At 48.4% G+C, this 18,680-nt stretch overlaps 1 protein-coding gene across 2 annotated transcripts in view; it reads left to right on the top strand.

The window, feature by feature from the left end:
* Positions 1 to 17,991, top strand: part of postnb (periostin, osteoblast specific factor b) — a 65,244-nt gene extending 47,253 nt beyond the window's left edge. Inside the window, exons 11-22 of one of the 2 annotated variants that reach the window (XM_072443921.1) lie at positions 2,387 to 2,523; positions 3,206 to 3,336; positions 3,413 to 3,543; positions 3,819 to 3,921; positions 4,960 to 5,027; positions 5,517 to 5,562; positions 5,637 to 5,663; positions 6,956 to 7,186; positions 7,269 to 7,316; positions 11,313 to 11,357; positions 11,534 to 11,566; positions 17,372 to 17,991. In XM_072443921.1, the coding sequence (XP_072300022.1) occupies positions 2,387 to 2,523; positions 3,206 to 3,336; positions 3,413 to 3,543; positions 3,819 to 3,921; positions 4,960 to 5,027; positions 5,517 to 5,562; positions 5,637 to 5,663; positions 6,956 to 7,186; positions 7,269 to 7,316; positions 11,313 to 11,357; positions 11,534 to 11,566; positions 17,372 to 17,397 (1,026 nt within the window). In that variant the 3' untranslated portion in view covers positions 17,398 to 17,991. The remainder of the gene's footprint in view (positions 1 to 2,386; positions 2,524 to 3,205; positions 3,337 to 3,412; positions 3,544 to 3,818; positions 3,922 to 4,959; positions 5,028 to 5,516; positions 5,563 to 5,636; positions 5,664 to 6,955; positions 7,187 to 7,268; positions 7,317 to 11,312; positions 11,358 to 11,533; positions 11,567 to 17,371) is intronic. The other variant, XM_072443922.1, reaches the window with a different exon arrangement.
* Positions 17,992 to 18,680: the final 689 nt, after the last annotated feature.

The raw sequence follows: 18,680 nt of genomic DNA, 5'->3' as shown, positions 1-18,680 counted from the left end.
ATCATGACACCTGACACCTTTGGACACCACGCACCAATCATGACACCTGACACCTTTGGACACCACGCACCAATCATGACACCTGACACCTTTGAGCTCCACGCACCAATCATGACACCTGACACCTTTGGACACCACGCACCAATCATGACACCTGACACCTTTGAGCTCCACGCACCAATCATGACACCTGACACCTTTGGACACCACGCACCAATCATGACACCTGACACCTTTGAGCTCTACGCACCAATCATGACACCTGACACCTTTGAACACCACGCACCAATCATGACACCTGACACCTTTGAGCGCCACGCACCAATCATGACACCTGACATCTTTGAGCACCACGCACCAATCATGACACCTGACATCTTTGAGCACCACGCACCAATCATGACACCTGACACCTTGAACACCACGCACCAATCATGACACCTGACATCTTTGAGCACCACGCACCAATCATGACACCTGACATCTTTGAGCACCATGCACCAATCATGACACCTGACACCTTTGAGCACCACGCACCAATCATGACACCTGACACCTTTGGACACCACGCACCAATCATGACACCTGACACCTTTGAGCACCACGCACCAATCATGACACCTGACACCTTTGAACATCACGCACCAATCATGACACCTGACACCTTTGAACACCACGCACCAATCATGACACCTGACACCTTTGGACACCACGCACCAATCATGACACCTGACACCTTTGAGCACCACGCACCAATCATGACACCTGAAATCTTTGAGCTCCACGCACCAATCATGACACCTGACACCTTTAAGCACCATATACCAATCATGACACCTGACACCTTAGGACACCACGCACCAATCATGACACCTGACACCTTTGGACACCACGCACCAATCATGACACCTGACACCTTTGAGCTCCACACACCAATCATGACACCTGACACCTTTGAACACCACGCACCAATCATGACACCTGACACCTTTGAGCTCCACGCACCAATCATGACACCTGACACCTTTGGACACCACGCACCAATCATGACACCTGACACCTTTTAGCTCCACGCACCAATCATGACACCTGACACCTTTTAGCTCCACGCACCAATCATGACACCTGACACCTTTGAGCTCCACGCACCAATCATGACACCTGACACCTTTGAACACCACACACCAATCATGACACCTGACACCTTTGAACACCACGCACCAATCATGACACCTGACACCTTTGGACACCACGCACCAATCATGACACCTGACACCTTTTAGCACCACGCATCAATCATGACACCTGACACCTTTGGACACCACGCACCAATCATGACACCTGACACCTTTGGACATCACACACCAATCATGACACCTGACACCTTTGAGCACCACGCACCAATCATGACACCTGAAATCTTTGAGCTCCACGCACCAATCATGACACCTGACACCTTTGAACACCACGCACCAATCATGACACCTGACACCTTTGAGCTCCACGCACCAATCATGACACCTGACACCTTTGAGCTCCACACACCAATCATGACACCTGACACCTTTGAACACCACGCACCAATCATGACACCTGACACCTTTGGACACTTTAGACTTGTCAATAAACATTAAGACTGTAGAAAAAGATTCAGTTGTAGTGATTTGGACATGGATCATTCAGTTTATTCACATTTTGAAAGTATTTATAAGGAAATTGGGACGTAACATTTACATTTGAATGAAGTTTGGAAAACAATGACACAGCCATTTAAAGGTCCCTGAGGCGTTCCCAGGCCAGCTGAGAGACATGGTGGCATATGCCCAGAACACCTCCCCAGTGAGGAGTCCAGGAGGCTCCGGAACACATGCCCGAGCCACCTCAGCTTGCTCTTTTCAATATGGGGGAGCAGCTGCTCTACTCTGAGCGCCTCCCTTTCTCTCACCTCGACTGCTTGTATCCACAATCTTGTCCTTTTGGTCATTACCCGAAGGAATTGCTGTAAAATGTATGTCAGCATGTCAGAGCAGACTCTAGACTCTAGAGCTTCACAGAACCATATGCACCATTGGATTCATTATGAAATTCTGGGCATTCCAGATTGCTTTTCAACCTCAAGTGCCCAGAAAAGATACATTAACTGTAGTAACTTCACTTACCAACGCAAGTGTTGTACATACTGTGTAGTGCAGTGACTTTAGGTTGAGTCAATGCAAAGTTACATTGCCTTATCACCTCTCAAGCCTTGGTACCCAATGAAAAGGAAATATATTCTAGCTCAAATGTTCTCTGAAAGTGGAAGGAGTAAGTCACAGTTCTTCTGTGAGGGGAACACACTGAGCACTGTGTCTGACCTCTTTCTCCGGTGTGGTTGGGGTTTTGGCAGGCTGTGTGCATCGAGAACTCTTGTCTGATCCGGGGCAGCAAAGAAGGAAGCAACGGCGCCCTGCATCTGACCAGAACTTTCCTCAAGCCAGCGGAAAGTTCCATGTTCCAGATCCTCACAGAGAGTGGAGGGTTCAAGTGAGTCCACCACGCGTAGCACATTAGCTCCATGTGGAGGACATTTAGCATGTGTAGAACAGGCTCGTGGATGGGCTTATGATGATTGTGTTGTATTTATGTGTGAAAGTTTAGTGTTTCTCAACCTCTGGTGCCTGCTCTTGCACAGGATGACTTCATCATGTTGTACTGGTGTAGTTCAACCCATAAGTCCTGATTTGGTGCTATGGACCTTGCTTGGCCCTGTTTTAGTCCAGTTTCGAGCTGTTGTGGTGAAAATATATGCATTTGGGAGCTGGGAATGTAACAACAACATTGCTATTGTGATGATGACCTAATGTCTCGGGCGGGAATGACCAGGACTAAAAAGGGCGACCACTGGACCAAGTCTACATCACGAGTCAATTGGGCTCAATCCAGGACCAGACCTGGTCTGCTCTGCAGTGGGCTGTTGTATACACGTTAGGTTACAAGATCCTTGAGTGGTCTTGTCTTGAATTGTGTAACTTCTGGTCATAGACCATGATCCTTTGCCCTGAGGTGAAAGGCCATTTATCACTTCATAATGAAATCTTGCTGTCAAATGGGACTGCTCTGATTTGATTGCAAAATAGTGTTTCTTCTTGCTGTATCAGGTTGTTTCCTGCTGCGTTCCCATTTCCAGGCCTTGAAACACTAATGCTGACTCTGATGTCTGGTCTAGGATCTTCCTGTCTTTGATGGAGGCTGCTGGTTTGACTGATCTGCTCAAACAGGAGGGAGGCTTCACTCTGTTTGCCCCCAGCGATAAGGCCTTTGCTGGCTTGAGCAGCAGTGACTTGGCCCTGCTTAAGAGTACGTTGTCTAAACGCAATCAGAGGCAATATGTGTGATTGAGAGTGTTAATAAAATGTGCTGTGTCTTGTTGCAGAGGACGTAAACGCTCTCAGAACCATCCTCCTGTATCACTTCAACAATGGCATGTTCATCGGGGGAGGGCTGGAGATGGGCGTGACCAACCTGTTCAAGTCCCTCCAGGGCAGCAACCTCCGGGTCGTAGCGGTGAGTCTGAGGCGGTGACTCTAGAAACTTTTTGAAGGCTAAAGACAAAAACAAGACTAAACTTATGACTCCATAGTGTGATAGATGTATTTACTGTGGTGACCGTACAGTTCATCAGGTTGTTCCACAGCTTGTTTACTTTTTATACAGTTTAGGCTAATGTATCGCTATGGACGTTTAGCTGCTGCTAGCGCTCTTGGAAGAGTAGCAAAAATCTGATGTTAAAGTCCAGTATAAAAGCTTGACCTGTGTGCTCACTGTTGCTCTTCCCTCAGGCCAACGACAGTGTGTCTGTCAACACTGTGTCAGTGGGAGACGGAGACATCATGGCCACCAATGGAGTGCTTCACTACATTGACAAAGTGCTCTATCCTGCAGGTAACAGTCCAAACCGTCCACAAAGGGCTCTATCCTGCAGGTAACAGTCCAAACCGTCCACAAAGGGCTCTATCCTGCAGGTAACAGTCCAAACCGTCCACAAAGGGCTCTATCCTGCAGGTAACAGTCCAAACCGTCCACAAAGGGCTCTATCCTGCAGGTAACAGTCCAAACCGTCCACAAAGGGCTCTATCCTGCAGGTAACAGTCCAAACCGTCCACAAAGGGCTCTATCCTGCAGGTAACAGTCCAAACCGTCCACAAAGGGCTCTATCCTGCAGGTAACAGTCCAAACCGTCCACAAAGGGCTCTATCCTGCAGGTAACAGTCCAAACCGTCCACAAAGGGCTCTATCCTGCAGGTAACAGTCCAAACCGTCCACAAAGGGCTCTATCCTGCAGGTAACAGTCCAAACCGTCCACAAAGGGCTCTATCCTGCAGGTAACAGTCCAAACCGTCCACAAAGGGCTCTATCCTGCAGGTAACAGTCCAAACCGTCCACAAAGGGCTCTATCCTGCAGGTAACAGTCCAAACCGTCCACAAAGTGCTCTATCCTGCAGGTAACAGTCCAAACTGTCCACAAAGTGCTCTATCCTGCAGGTAACAGTCCAAACCGTCCACAAAGGGCTCTATCCTGCAGGTAACAGTCCAAACCGTCCACAAAGTGCTCTATCCTGCAGGTAACAGTCCAAACCGTCCACAAAGTGCTCTATCCTGCAGGTAACAGTCCAAACCGTCCACAAAGTGCTCTATCCTGCAGGTAACAGTCCAAACCGTCCACAAAGTGCTCTATCCTGCAGGTAACAGTCCAAACCGTCCACAATGTGCTCTATCCTGCAGGTAACAGTCCAAACCGTCCACAAAGTGCTCTATTCACCTCTTAAAACGTCATATATCTCTCGACACTGGTCAACAGTTGATCGTTGATGAAGACACAACATTCATTCATTTATCATGAATGCACCACTAAAATGTAGTATATTTTTACTCCCCAAATCGGAGAGATCGTAAAACAATGAAGAATGTTGTGTTTTTCAGACATGCCCGTTGGAAGCCAGGAGCTGATTTCTCTGCTGAGGCGATTCATCGTGTACATGCAGTTCAAGGTCAGACAGATGAGCAGTATTTTCACTCAGACATGTAGTTTCCCCTTTCCAAAATGATTCAGTTCTGTCATGGTTTTCAAACTAATTCTTAAAATTAACTGACCCTGAGCTTATGTGTCGCAACCACCCAGGCCTCCTACTTTGGAGGATTACTATTGCAACAACACATCATCAGTAGGGTAAAACTAACCTGTCTCACGACGGTCTAAACCCAGCTCACGTTCCCTATTAGTGCGTGAACAATCCAACGCTTGGTGAATTCTGCTTCACAATGATAGGAAGAGCCGACAGCTTTAGCCTACTGCTATGTACCACCTACTGCTATGTACCACCTACTGCTAAGTACCACCTACTGCTATGTACCACCTACTGCTATGTACCACCTACTGCTATGTACCACCTACTGCTATGTACCACCTACTGCTATGTACCACCTACTGCTATGTACCACCTACTGCTAGCCATCTAATTAGTCTTTGCTCTCCCCAGTTCATTTCAGGTTTTAGGTATCCTGAAATTCCCCTCACGTTTATCAGTAAGTGGAGCTGAAATATGGATTAGGTTCCAGCAGTCATTGTAAATATTATATCATATTTTTGTTGTCGACAGAAAAGATCATCACTCGAGTTGAAACAGGTTTGGGACTTCATATCTTCATAACTTTGCAATAATGTATGAGTGAGTGAGGTGTGCAAACTGATCAAACGTCAACACTTTTGTGAATAACGCATCATGGAATCTTTTAATGATGATGAGCAGGACGTGACACGCCTCGATCCGTCCTACAGAGGATGTGTGGGAGCAGGCTCAGTCTTGATTTAACGCTGCTCTCAGCTCTTTACAAGGACCATTAAAGGTCCATTATGTCACTTTTCTGGTGGAGCAACCAACACCTGCTTGTTTCCATGGAGATTTGATGTGCCTGTGTCAGAGTAGATGGTGGTAAAGATTGAAGTTCCCTTTGGTTTTCACCCGTTGCTCCATCACAGTTCCTAATCCATAGACAAAGTTAAGTCTTGTTCAAAGGTTGTTGCACATGACCTGTTGAACATGATCCATGGCTCAGAGACACAGCCGTGGTGTGTGTGGAAGGTCCCTGCCGGCTCCTGCCACAGCCGTGGTGTGTGTGGAAGGTCCCTGCCGGCTCCTGCCACAGCCGTGGTGTGTGTGGAAGGTCCCTGCCGGCTCCTGCCACAGCCGTGGTGTGTGTGGAAGGTCCCTGCCGGCTCCTGCCACAGCCGTGGTGTGTGTGGAAGGTCCCTGCCGGCTCCTGCCACAGCCGTGGTGTGTGTGGAAGGTCCCTGCCGGCTCCTGCCACAGCCGTGGTGTGTGTGGAAGGTCCCTGCCGGCTCCTGCCACAGCCGTGGTGTGTGTGGAAGGTCCCTGCCGGCTCCTGCCACAGCCGTGGTGTGTGTGGAAGGTCCCTGCCGGCTCCTGCCACAGCCGTGGTGTGTGTGGAAGGTCCCTGCCGGCTCCTGCCACAGCCGTGGTGTGTGTGGAAGGTCCCTGCCGGCTCCTGCCACAGCTGGAATGTTCCACAGTCCCACACTAAATTTTATCATCTTGCATTTCTTCAACTGCAGTAGTTTTACTGCTCAAAAACATCTGGAAAAACATACATTTTTACTCTGAGCGGGCGCGTCTCTCCACAGATCTGTAACAGAGCCTGGTGATGACACCTGCTTGTCGTCATGGAGATAGAAAAGTTCCATGCATTCCAGCCAAAAGCAATAGCATCTCACTCTCACAGACTTGTTTTAAATCAATATCACCCACGATACGCCAAGGATCCTGTAGCTGCTGAAGCTACTCGATCTTACCAGAGCTCTAAAGTTTGTGTTAGAGGCTTGTTAAAGGTGAAGGCAGATGGCAGAAGATGACCTCTGACCTCTGGTGTGAGAAGTAACCTTGAAGCTGTATGTTTGCAGTTCCAGATGTTACAAAGGTGACGCGCGTGATCGAGAGGGAGCCCTCCATCACTAAGGTCACCAGGGTCATCGAGGGTGAACCCAGCATCACTAAGGTCACCAGGGTCATCGAGGGTGAACCCAGCATCACTAAGGTCACCAGGGTCATCGAGGGTGAACCCAGCATCACTAAGGTCACCAGGGTCATCGAGGGGGAGCCGACCATCACCAAAGTCACCAGAGTAGTCTCAAGTAGGACTCGATCCATTCTGGAGCACAGTTGGAGAATATTACATGTACAAATATCACACATCTGCTTCTTTGTCTTTTCCAGGTCCTCAGACCTCGTACAGCTCCACAAGTGCTAACGTCGAAATGGACGGTAAGACACAAACTCCACATTGACCATCTTCTTTGGCTTATCTGAGCCTGGAGCGTGAGTGAGCCTCTTATGAACCCTTCAGCCCTGATCTGAAGGAGGACCATGGTACGGGAGTGAAGCAGACTACCAATGCCTCCTACCAATGCCTCCTACCAATGCCTCCTACCAATGCCTCCTACTAATGCCTCCTACTAATGCCTCCTACCAATGCCTCCTACTAATGCCTCCTACCAATGCCTCCTACCAATGCCTCCTACTAATGCCTCCTACTAATGCCTCCTACCAATGCCTCCTACTAATGCCTCCTACCAATGCCTCCTACCAATGCCTCCTACTAATGCCTCCTACTAATGCCTCCTACCAATGCCTCCTACTAATGCCTCCTACCAATGCCTCCTACCAATGCCTCCTACCAATACCTCCTACCAATGCCTCCTACCAATGCCTCCTACTAATGCCTCCTACTAATGCCTCCTACCAATGCCTCCTACTAATGCCTCCTACCAATGCCTCCTACCAATGCCTCCTACTAATGCCTCCTACCAATGCCTCCTACCAATGCCTCCTACCAATACCTCCTACCAATGCCTCCTACCAATGCCTCCTACTAATGCCTCCTACCAATGCCTCCTACCAATGCCTCCTACCAATACCTCCTACCAATGCCTCCTACCAATGCCTCCTACTAATGCCTCCTACTAATGCCTCCTACCAATGCCTCCTACCAATGCCTCCTACCAATGCCTCCTACCAATGCCTCCTACTAATGCCTCCTACTAATGCCTCCTACCAATGCCTCCTACTAATGCCTCCTACTAATGCCTCCTACTAATGCCTCCTACTAATGCCTCCTACCAATGCCTCCTACTAATGCCTCCTACCAATGCCTCCTACCAATGCCTCCTACCAATGCCTCCTACCAATGCCTCCTACTAATGCCTCCTACCAATGCCTCCTACCAATGCCTCCTACTAATGCCTCCTACCAATGCCTCCTACCAATGCCTCCTACCAATGCCTCCTACTAATGCCTCCTACCAATGCCTCCTACTAATGCCTTCTACCAATGCCTCCTACTAATGCCTCCTACTAATGCCTCCTACCAATGCCTCCTACCAATGCCTCCTACCAATGCCTCCTACCAATGCCTCCTACCAATGCCTCCTACCAATGCCTCCTACTAATGCCTTCTACCAATGCCTCCTACTAATGCCTCCTACTAATGCCTCCTACCAATGCCTCCTACCAATGCCTCCTACCAATACCTCCTACCAATGCCTCCTACCAATGCCTCCTACTAATGCCTCCTACCAATGCCTCCTACCAATGCCTCCTACCAATGCCTCCTACTAATGCCTCCTACCAATGCCTCCTACCAATTTCTCCTACTAATGCCTCTTACCAATGCCTCCTACTAATGCATCCTACTAATGCCTCCTACCAATGCCTCCTACCAATGCCTCCTACCAATGCCTCCTACTAATGCCTCCTACCAATGCCTCCTACTAATGCCTCCTACCAATGCCTCCTACCAATGCCTCCTACCAATGCCTCCTACCAATGCCTCCTACTAATGCCTCCTACCAATGCCTCCTACTAATGCCTCCTACTAATGCCTCCTACCAATGCCTCCTACCAATGCCTCCTACCAATGCCTCCTACCAATGCCTCCTACTAATGCCTCCTACCAATGCCTCCTACCAATTTCTCCTACTAATGCCTCCTACCAATGCCTCCTACTAATGCATCCTACTAATGCCTCCTACCAATGCCTCCTACCAATGCCTCCTACTAATGCCTCCTACCAATGCCTCCTACCAATGCCTCCTACCAATGCCTCCTACTAATGCCTCCTACTAATGCCTCCTACTAATGCCTCCTACTAATGCCTCCTACCAATGCCTCCTACCAATGCCTCCTACTAATGCCTCCTACCAATGCCTCCTACCAATGCCTCCTACTAATGCCTCCTACTAATGCCTCCTACCAATGCCTCCTACCAATGCCTCCTACCAATGCCTCCTACTAATGCCTCCTACCAATGCCTCCTACCAATGCCTCCTACCAATGCCTCCTACCAATGCCTCCTACCAATGCCTCCTACTAATGCCTCCTACCAATGCCTCCTACCAATGCCTCCTACTAATGCCTCCTACCAATGCCTCCTACCAATGCCTCCTACCAATGCCTCCTACTAATGCCTCCTACTAATGCCTCCTACCAATGCCTCCTACCAATGCCTCCTACCAATGCCTCCTACTAATGCCTCCTACCAATGCCTCCTACCAATGCCTCCTACTAATGCCTCCTACCAATGCCTCCTACCAATGCCTCCTACCAATGCCTCCTACTAATGCCTCCTACCATTGCCTCCTACTAATGCCTCCTACCAATGCCTCCTACTAATGCCTCCTACCAATGCCTCCTACCAATGCCTCCTACCAATGCCTCCTACTAATGCCTCCTACCAATGCCTCCTACTAATGCCTCCTACTAATGCCTCCTACTAATGCCTCCTACCAATGCCTCCTACCAATGCCTCCTACTAATGCCTCCTACCAATGCCTCCTACCAATGCCTCCTACCAATGCCTCCTACTAATGCCTCCTACCAATGCCTCCTACTAATGCCTCCTACCAATGCCTCCTACTAATGCATCCTACTAATGCCTCCTACCAATGCCTCCTACTAATGCCTCCTACCAATGCCTCCTACTAATGCCTCCTACTAATGCCTCCTACCAATGCCTCCTACCAATGCCTCCTACCAATGCCTCCTACCAATGCCTCCTACTAATGCCTCCTACCAATGCCTCCTACTAATGCCTCCTACTAATGCCTCCTACCAATGCCTCCTACCAATGCCTCCTACCAATGCCTCCTACCAATGCCTCCTACTAATGCCTCCTACCAATGCCTCCTACTAATGCCTCCTACCAATGCCTCCTACCAATGCCTCCTACTAATGCCTCCTACCAATGCCTCCTACCAATGCCTCCTACCAATGCCTCCTACTAATGCCTCCTACCAATGCCTCCTACTAATGCCTCCTACTAATGCCTCCTACCAATGCATCCTACCAATGCCTCCTACCAATGCCTCCTACCAATGCCTCCTACCAATGCCTCCTACTAATGCCTCCTACTAATGCCTCCTACCAATGCATCCTACCAATGCCTCCTACCAATGCCTCCTACCAATGCCTCCTACCAATGCCTCCTACCAATGCCTCCTACCTGAACCGTCCTCCTATCTTTAACAGGCCTTTTCACAACGACACCTGCCTCAAACCTGCAGCTCTTCACTTACACATTCAATCATTCTCTCTGGGGAATTAGCCGAGTCTTGCTAAAAGAAATAAATATTTATAGAACACACAGTGGACAGAGAGGACAGTCAGGATGTTAGGACGTCAGTGGACAGAGAGGACAGTCAGGATGTTAGGATGTCAGTGGACAGAGAGGACAGTCAGGATGTTAGGACGTCAGTGGACAGAGAGGACAGTCAGGATGTTAGGACGTCAGTGGACAGAGAGGACAGTCAGGATGTTAGGATGTCAGTGGACAGAGAGGACAGTCAGGATGTTAGGACGTCAGTGGACAGAGAGGACAGTCAGGATGTCAGGACGTCAGTGGACAGAGAGGACAGTCAGGATGTCAGGACGTCAGTGGACAGAGAGGACAGTCAGGATGTTAGGACGTCAGTGGACAGAGAGGACAGTCAGGATGTCAGGACGTCAGTGGACAGAGAGGACAGTCAGGATGTTAGGACGTCAGTGGACAGAGAGGACAGTCAGGATGTCAGGACGTATGATGGACGATAGGTCTGCGTTTATTAGATTTAAATGTATTAAGCTTTGTCTCAAAACGAATGGCTGACATGACTCAAATTAAATAAATTGGAAGAGCGAGACAGCATGAACTGGAAGCGTGAACTCGTTCTAATTCTCATCGACAATTGCAGTGTTGTTTCATTCTTTGTTTCTTTTCTTTTGGCAGGCCTGTCCACTCTTGAAGCTGACACGCTCACCAGAATCGTTCAAGGTGGGTTCAGTCATGTATAGATTCTGTTTTACGCCATGCTCCTGTATTCTGTATTCTGTATCCTGTATTCTGTATTCTGTATTCTGTATTCTGTATTCTGTATTCTGTATTCTGTATCCTGTATTCTGTATTCTGTATTCTGTATGATGTGTAATGTACATGTCCTTGCCTCATAGCTGGTGGTTCAAGGAGACCTCCTCCCAGAAAAGGTATAGGTCAAACTTATCAAGCAGCTAAGCTAATGCTAAGGAGATCTAAAGCGTTCCCTGGCTTGGCTCATCAGCATTGTTTGGCTAACAATGCTAACTGCGCTCGCTGCTGCTGCTCAAAGCTGCGCTGCAACATGACGCTACATCTGCTGCTCTCACGTTGTGCTGCCTGGACAGCTCCACCTTCATTCACCTGCTGTGTGGGAATATGAGGGGAACTTAGGTACTGGGAACTTAGGTACTGGGAACTTAGGTACTGGGGAACTTAGGTACTGGGAACATAGGTACTGGGGAACTTAGGTACTGGGAACATAGGTACTGGGGAACTTAGGTACTGGGAACATAGGTACTGGGGAACTTAGGTACTGGGAACATAGGTACTGGGAACATAGGTACTGGGGAACTTAGGTACTGGGAACACAGGTACTGGGAACATAGGTACTGGGGACATAGGTACTGGGGGACATAGGTACTGGGGAACTTAGGTACTGGGAACATAGGTACTGGGAACTTAGGTACTGGGAACATAGGTACTGGGGAACATAGGTACTGGGAACTTAGGTACTGGGAACTTAGGTACTGGGAACATAGTTACTGGGAACATAGGTACTGGGGAACTTAGGTACTGGGAACATAGGTACTGGGAACTTAGGTACTGGGGAACTTAGGTACTGGGAACATAGGTACTGGGAACATAGGTACTGGGGAACTTAGGTACTGGGAACATAGGTGCTGGGAACATTGGTACTGGGGAACTTAGGTACTGGGAACATAGGTACTGGGGGACATAGGTACTGGGGAACTTAGGTACTGGGAACTTAGGTACTGGGAACATAGGTACTGGGAACTTAGGTACTGGGAACTTAGGTACTGGGAACATAGGTACTGGGAACATAGGTACTGGGAACACAGGTACTGGGGAACTTAGGTACTGGGAACATAGGTACTGGGGGACATAGGTACTGGGGAACTTAGGTACTGGGAACATAGGTACTGGGGAACTTAGGTACTGGGAACATAGGTACTGGGAACTTAGGTACTGGGAACATAGGTACTGGGAACACAGGTACTGGGGAACTTAGGTACTGGGAACTTAAGGAACTGGGGAACTTAGGTACTGGGAACATAGGTACTGGGGAACATAGGTACTGGGAACTTAGGTACTGGAAACTTAGGTACTGGGAACATAGGTACTGGGAACATAGGTACTGGGAACATAGGTACTGGGGAACTTAGGTACTGGGAACATAGGTACTGGGAACTTAGGTACTGGGGAACTTAGGTACTGGGAACATAGGTACTGGGGAACTTAGGTACTGGGAACATAGGTACTGGGAACATAGGTACTGGGGAACATAGGTACTGGGGAACTTAGGTACTGGGAACATAGGTACTGGGGAACTTAGGTACTGGGAACATAGGTACTGGGAACATTGGTACTGGGAACTTAGGTACTGGGGAACTTAGGTACTGGGAACATAGGTACTGGGGAACTTAGGTACTGGGAACATAGGTACTGGGGAACTTAGGTACTGGGAACATAGGTACTGGGGGACATAGGTACTGGGGAACTTAGGTACTGGGAACATAGGTACTGGGGAACATAGGTACTGGGGAACTTAGGTACTGGGAACATAGGTACTGGGAACATAGGTACTGGGAACATAGGTACTTGGGAACTTAGGTACTGGGAACATAGGTACTGGGGAACTTAGGTACTGGGAACATAGGTACTGGGAACTTAGGTACTGGGAACATAGGTACTGGGGGACATAGGTACTGGGGAACTTAGGTACTGGGAACATAGGTACTGGGAACATAGGTACTGGGGGACATAGGTACTGGGGAACTTAGGTACTGGGAACATAGGTACTGGGGAACTTAGGTACTGGGAACATAGGTACTGGGGAACTTAGGTACTGGGAACATAGGTACTGGGAACATAGGTACTGGGGAACATAGGTACTGGGAACATAGGTACTGGGGAACTTAGGTACTGGGAACATAGGTACTGGGAACATAGGTACTGGGGAACATAGGTACTGGGGAACTTAGGTACTGGGAACATAGGTACTGGGAACATTTGTACTGGGAACATAGGTACTGGGGAACATAGGTACTGGGGAACTTAGGTACTGGGGAACTTAGGTACTGGGAACATTTGTACTGGGAACTTAGGTACTGGGGAACTTAGGTACTGGGAACTTAGGTACTGGGAACATAGGTACTGGGGAACATAGGTACTGGGGAACTTAGGTACTGGGAACATAGGTACTGGGGAACTTAGGTACTGGGAACATAGGTACTGGGGGACATAGGTACTGGGGAACTTAGGTACTGGGAACATAGGTACTGGGGAACTTAGGTACTGGGAACTTAGGTACTGGGGAACTTAGGTATTGGGAACATAGGTACTGGGAACATAGGTACTGGGGAACTTAGGTACTGGGAACATAGGTACTGGGGAACTTAGGTACTGGGAACATAGGTACTGGGAACTTAGGTACTGGGAACATAGGTACTGGGGAACTTAGGTACTGGGAACATAGGTACTGGGGAACTTAGGTACTGGGGAACTTAGGTACTGGGAACATAGGTACTGGGAACATAGGTACTGGGGAACTTAGGTACTGGGGAACTTAGGTATTGGGAACATAGGTACTGGGAACATAGGTACTGGGGAACTTAGGTACTGGGAACATAGGTACTGGGGAACTTAGGTACTGGGACAATAGGTACTGGGAACCTAGGTACTGGGAACATAGGTACTGGGAACATAGGTACTGGGGAACTTAGGTACTGGGAACATAGGTACTGGGGAACTTAGGTACTGGGGAACTTAGGTACTGGGAACATAGGTACTGAGGAACATAGGTACTGGGAACATAGGTACTGGGAACATAGGTACTGGGAACATAGGTACTGGGAACGTAGGTACTGGGAACATAGGTACTGGGAACATAGGTACTGGGGGACATAGGTACTGGGGAACTTAGGTACTGGGAACATAGGTACTGGGAACTTAGGTACTGGGAACATAGGTACTGGGGGACATAGGTACTGGGGAACTTAGGTACTGGGAACATAGGTACTGGGAACTTAGGTACTGGGAACATAGGTACTGGGGAACTTAGGTACTGGGAACATAGGTACTGGGGGACATAGGTACTGGGGAACTTAGGTACTGGGAACATAGGTACTGGGGAACTTAGGTACTGGGAACATAGGTACTGGGACATAGGTACTGGGGAACATAGGTACTGGGGAACTTAGGTACTGGGAACATAGGTACTGGGAACATAGGTACTGGGGAACTTAGGTACTGGGAACATAGGTACTGGGGAACTTAGGTACTGGGAACATAGGTACTGGGAACATAGGTACTGGGGAACTTAGGTACTGGGGAACTTAGGTACTGGGAACATAGGTACTGGGAACATAGGTACTGGGAACATAGGAACTGGGAACATAGGTACTGGGAACATAGGTACTGGGAACATAGCTACTGGGAACTTAGGTACTGGGAACATAGGTACTGGGAACATAGCTATTGGGAACTTAGGTACTGGGAACATAGGTACTGGGAACATAGGTACTGGGAACATAGGTACTGGGAACATAGGTACTGGGAACTTAGGTACTGGGAACATAGGTACTGGGAACATAGCTATTGGGAACTTAGGTACTGGGAACATAGGTACTGGGAACATAGGTACTGGGAACATAGGTACTGGGAACATAGCTACTGGGAACTTAGGTACTGGGAACATAGGTACTGGGAACATAGGTACTGGGAACATAGGTACTGGGAACATAGGTACTGGGAACATAGGTACTGGGGAACATAGGTACTGGGAACATAGGTACTGGGAACATAGGTACTGGGAACATAGGTACTGGGGAACATAGGTACTGGGGGACATAGGTACTGGGGGACATAGGTACTGGGGGACATAGGTACTGGGGGACATAGGTACCCTGCTGAGATTATGTGAGATTACTTTGATCCCGTTTCTTTTTACAATAAAGACAAAAACAATCAGTGCTCAGGAAATATAAGGTCTATCTTCATGAACGAAACTGGGGAATGTTTGTGAGCAGTTGCTCTGAGCTTCAAAACCGCCCTAACGTTTAGGATATGTCTGATTGTAGGAAAGGCTGTGATAAGGCAGGGACGTCTGGTCAGTGCATTGTTACATCACACACCTGACGTCCCTTAGGTAATGCCACCTCGGCTAAGCCAAAAACCTGCAGCACCCCATGATTCACATGTGAGAAACTTTAGAACAAGTCCACCTCTGAAGAGCATTAGAGCATCACCTGTGGATCCAGCAGGAATCTGAGTTGTTTCTCTGTCCTCTGCTGAACTCTTATGTCCTGTTTCTGAACTCTTGTGTCCTGCGCACATATGTCCTTACCAGGTGACGCATATTTCACCTGGAGAGACTCAGACGACACAGAAATGACTGTTTAGCAAGCTTTATTCGTGAGTTATTTGGCGCTCAGACCCCGGCGGAAGACAATGCCATCATGGGCACTCCATGATCTATTTGTATTAGATGTCTCCCCCCAGGGCCTGGGGACTGATGTGTCCCCCCAGGGCCTGGGGACTGATGTGTCCCCCCAGGGCCTGGAGACTGGTGGTGGTAGATATGAAGAGAGGGTGGAGAGGATGATTAGGATGAGAGGGATGCAGATGCGGAGGAAAGGAGGTGCAGAGGAGGTGCGACGTGCCACGGGGAGGAGTGACTTGGGTGCGTTGATTGAAGATGGGGAGCAGGTGCGAGGGGCGATGTCCTGTCCTTAAACCCTCCTTCTGTCCTTACACCCTCCTTCTGTCCTTAGACCCTCCTTCTGTCCTTAGACCCTCCATCTGTCCTTACACCCTCCTTCTGTCCTTAGACCCTCCATCTGTCCTTAGACCCTCCTTCTGTCCTTAAACCCTCCTTCTGTCCTTACACCCTCCTTCTGTCCTTAGACCCTCCTTCTGTCCTTACACCCTCCTTCTGTCCTTACACCCTCCTTCTGTCCTTAGACCCTCCATCTGTCCTTAGACCCTCCTTCTGTCCTTAGACCCTCCATCTGTCCTTACACCCTCCTTCTGTCCTTAGACCCTCCATCTGTCCTTACACCCTCCTTCTGTCCTTAGACTCTCCTTCTCGGCCAGGAAAAACTACAAAAACCTCCTTGGGAAAAAGTAGAAACCTGGAGGAGTTCCGTGGTGAAGGAGAGATCTGACTCTCACAGACGGACAGGAGGACAGGAGGACAGGCCGGGCTGGGTCCGTTGGTTGAGCTGAGGAGCAGGTGGCCTTGATGTAGATGGTGGAGTTAGGTCTTCCAGGCTGAATTTACGCAGGCTTCATATGTCCTTACCAGGTGACGCACATATGTCCTTACCAGGTGACGCACACATGTCCTTACCAGGTGACGCACATATGTCCTTACCAGGTGACGCACATATGTCCTTACCAGGTGACGCACATATGTCCTTACCAGGTGACGCACATATGTCCTTACCAGGTGACGCACATATGTCCTTACCAGGTGACGCACACATGTCCTTACCAGGTGACGCACACATGTCCTTACCAGGTGACGCACACATGTCCTTACCAGGTGACGCACACATGTCCTTACCAGGTGACGCACATATGTCCTTACCATGACACAAACAGTACTGTACTTTATAGTTACTGTTCTGTGTGAGCTTGTACTGCTGCTTATTAAAGCTCTGCTGTGGAACATTCTGATCAGACTTTGACCGTGTCGTGTTGTGAGACTAAAGGTTTGTTCTGTTTTACAGCTGGAAAACAGCGAGTCAGAAACTAACCACCAGCAGACGAGAGGACCACGCCCGAGAGGACCACGCCCGGTTCCAGGCTTTGTACAGGGCAGTTTTTGAAATGCCGCTGGGTTTAAAGTAATTACTGACAAACTCATTTATCTTGGTTTGGTTTTGTTTGGTGCTTCATATGTATATTGAGAATACTGTGGCAAGAGCCCAGTCTTTTGGATGAAATAAATGTCTCAGCTTTGTCCTTGAGGCATTAAGTATATAATAAAAGCCTTTCTTTAGCTATCAGCGCAGCCATAAAAGCAGAATGTCCCACTTTAATGATGTTTCTGAGATGTGATGTAAACAGAGGATTTGTTGTGAAAGTTTTATTGTATAAAAGTCTTGGAAAAGTGAAGTGGAAAGAGAACTGGCTCTAGATGTTGCATAAGGTTGTTTCTTTTTTTCTTTTTTCCCCGTGGAAGATTGTCTCCTGCAGAAGGTTTTGTCAGTTTAAGTATTTACCAAATAAAGTCAAATTCCTGATATAGTTTGATACGAGCTGAGGCTTCTGGAAGTGCTGAGTGTGTTAAGTCGTGTTGGGTGGACCACCTACGTGAACATTTGACGAATAAATGGGTTTGAGATCTATGTCGTGTCATTGTGAGTTCTACTTTTGCCTTTTGTGTCTTTCACAGCAGAAAGACTGGAACCTTTAGTGTGAGGACACGTTTAGAATGAAGAATATGAGCTCTAACTCCAGCAGCAGCTCCACACTGCCGGGCCGGGCCGTGCCGGGCCGTGCCGGACCAGGCCGGACCAGGCTGGATCGGGCCGGACCGGGCCACCTTCTGCCTCCTCAGAGCTCACAGTGGAGCCTTGTTCTCACTTTGGGAAAAATGAACTCTCAACTCGACGTGTAATTTATTTATTTCATAAATTAAAAAAAGAGCCTGTTTTGGTTCTGGAAGTGAATGTCCCATTTTGTATCATATATTTTCAGATAAGAAGAGTTTAAGGCACGACAGAGACTCATGTTCAGACTAAAAACACTTTAAACTTTGAAAAGTTTCAGAAACAGACTTTAAATAAACAGGTGTTGTGGTCATAAGTGACCACACGCTGCAGCTTATTAGCCCTGAGCAAGATTTCAAACTTTTAATGTTGTGATTTTTAATAATATGGGGAAAACTAAATTTAAATTTCGAACCCAGAATCCGTCATGTCCCGGCTTAGTTAAATAAAGTGACCAGTTTCATGGACGATCTCAATGAGGCGTGAACGTGTGTGCATACATGATCTATGTTCTGTAGATCAAAGATAATAAGGAAAAGAGGGC

The sequence above is a fragment of the Eucyclogobius newberryi genome, unplaced genomic scaffold (genome assembly GCF_026437365.1).
Source record: "Eucyclogobius newberryi isolate DKJ021-1_F unplaced genomic scaffold, fEucNew1.0.hap1 SCAF_137, whole genome shotgun sequence".
NCBI lineage: Eukaryota > Metazoa > Chordata > Actinopteri > Gobiiformes > Gobiidae > Eucyclogobius > Eucyclogobius newberryi.
This window is presented reverse-complemented; position numbering and strand designations above follow the sequence as displayed.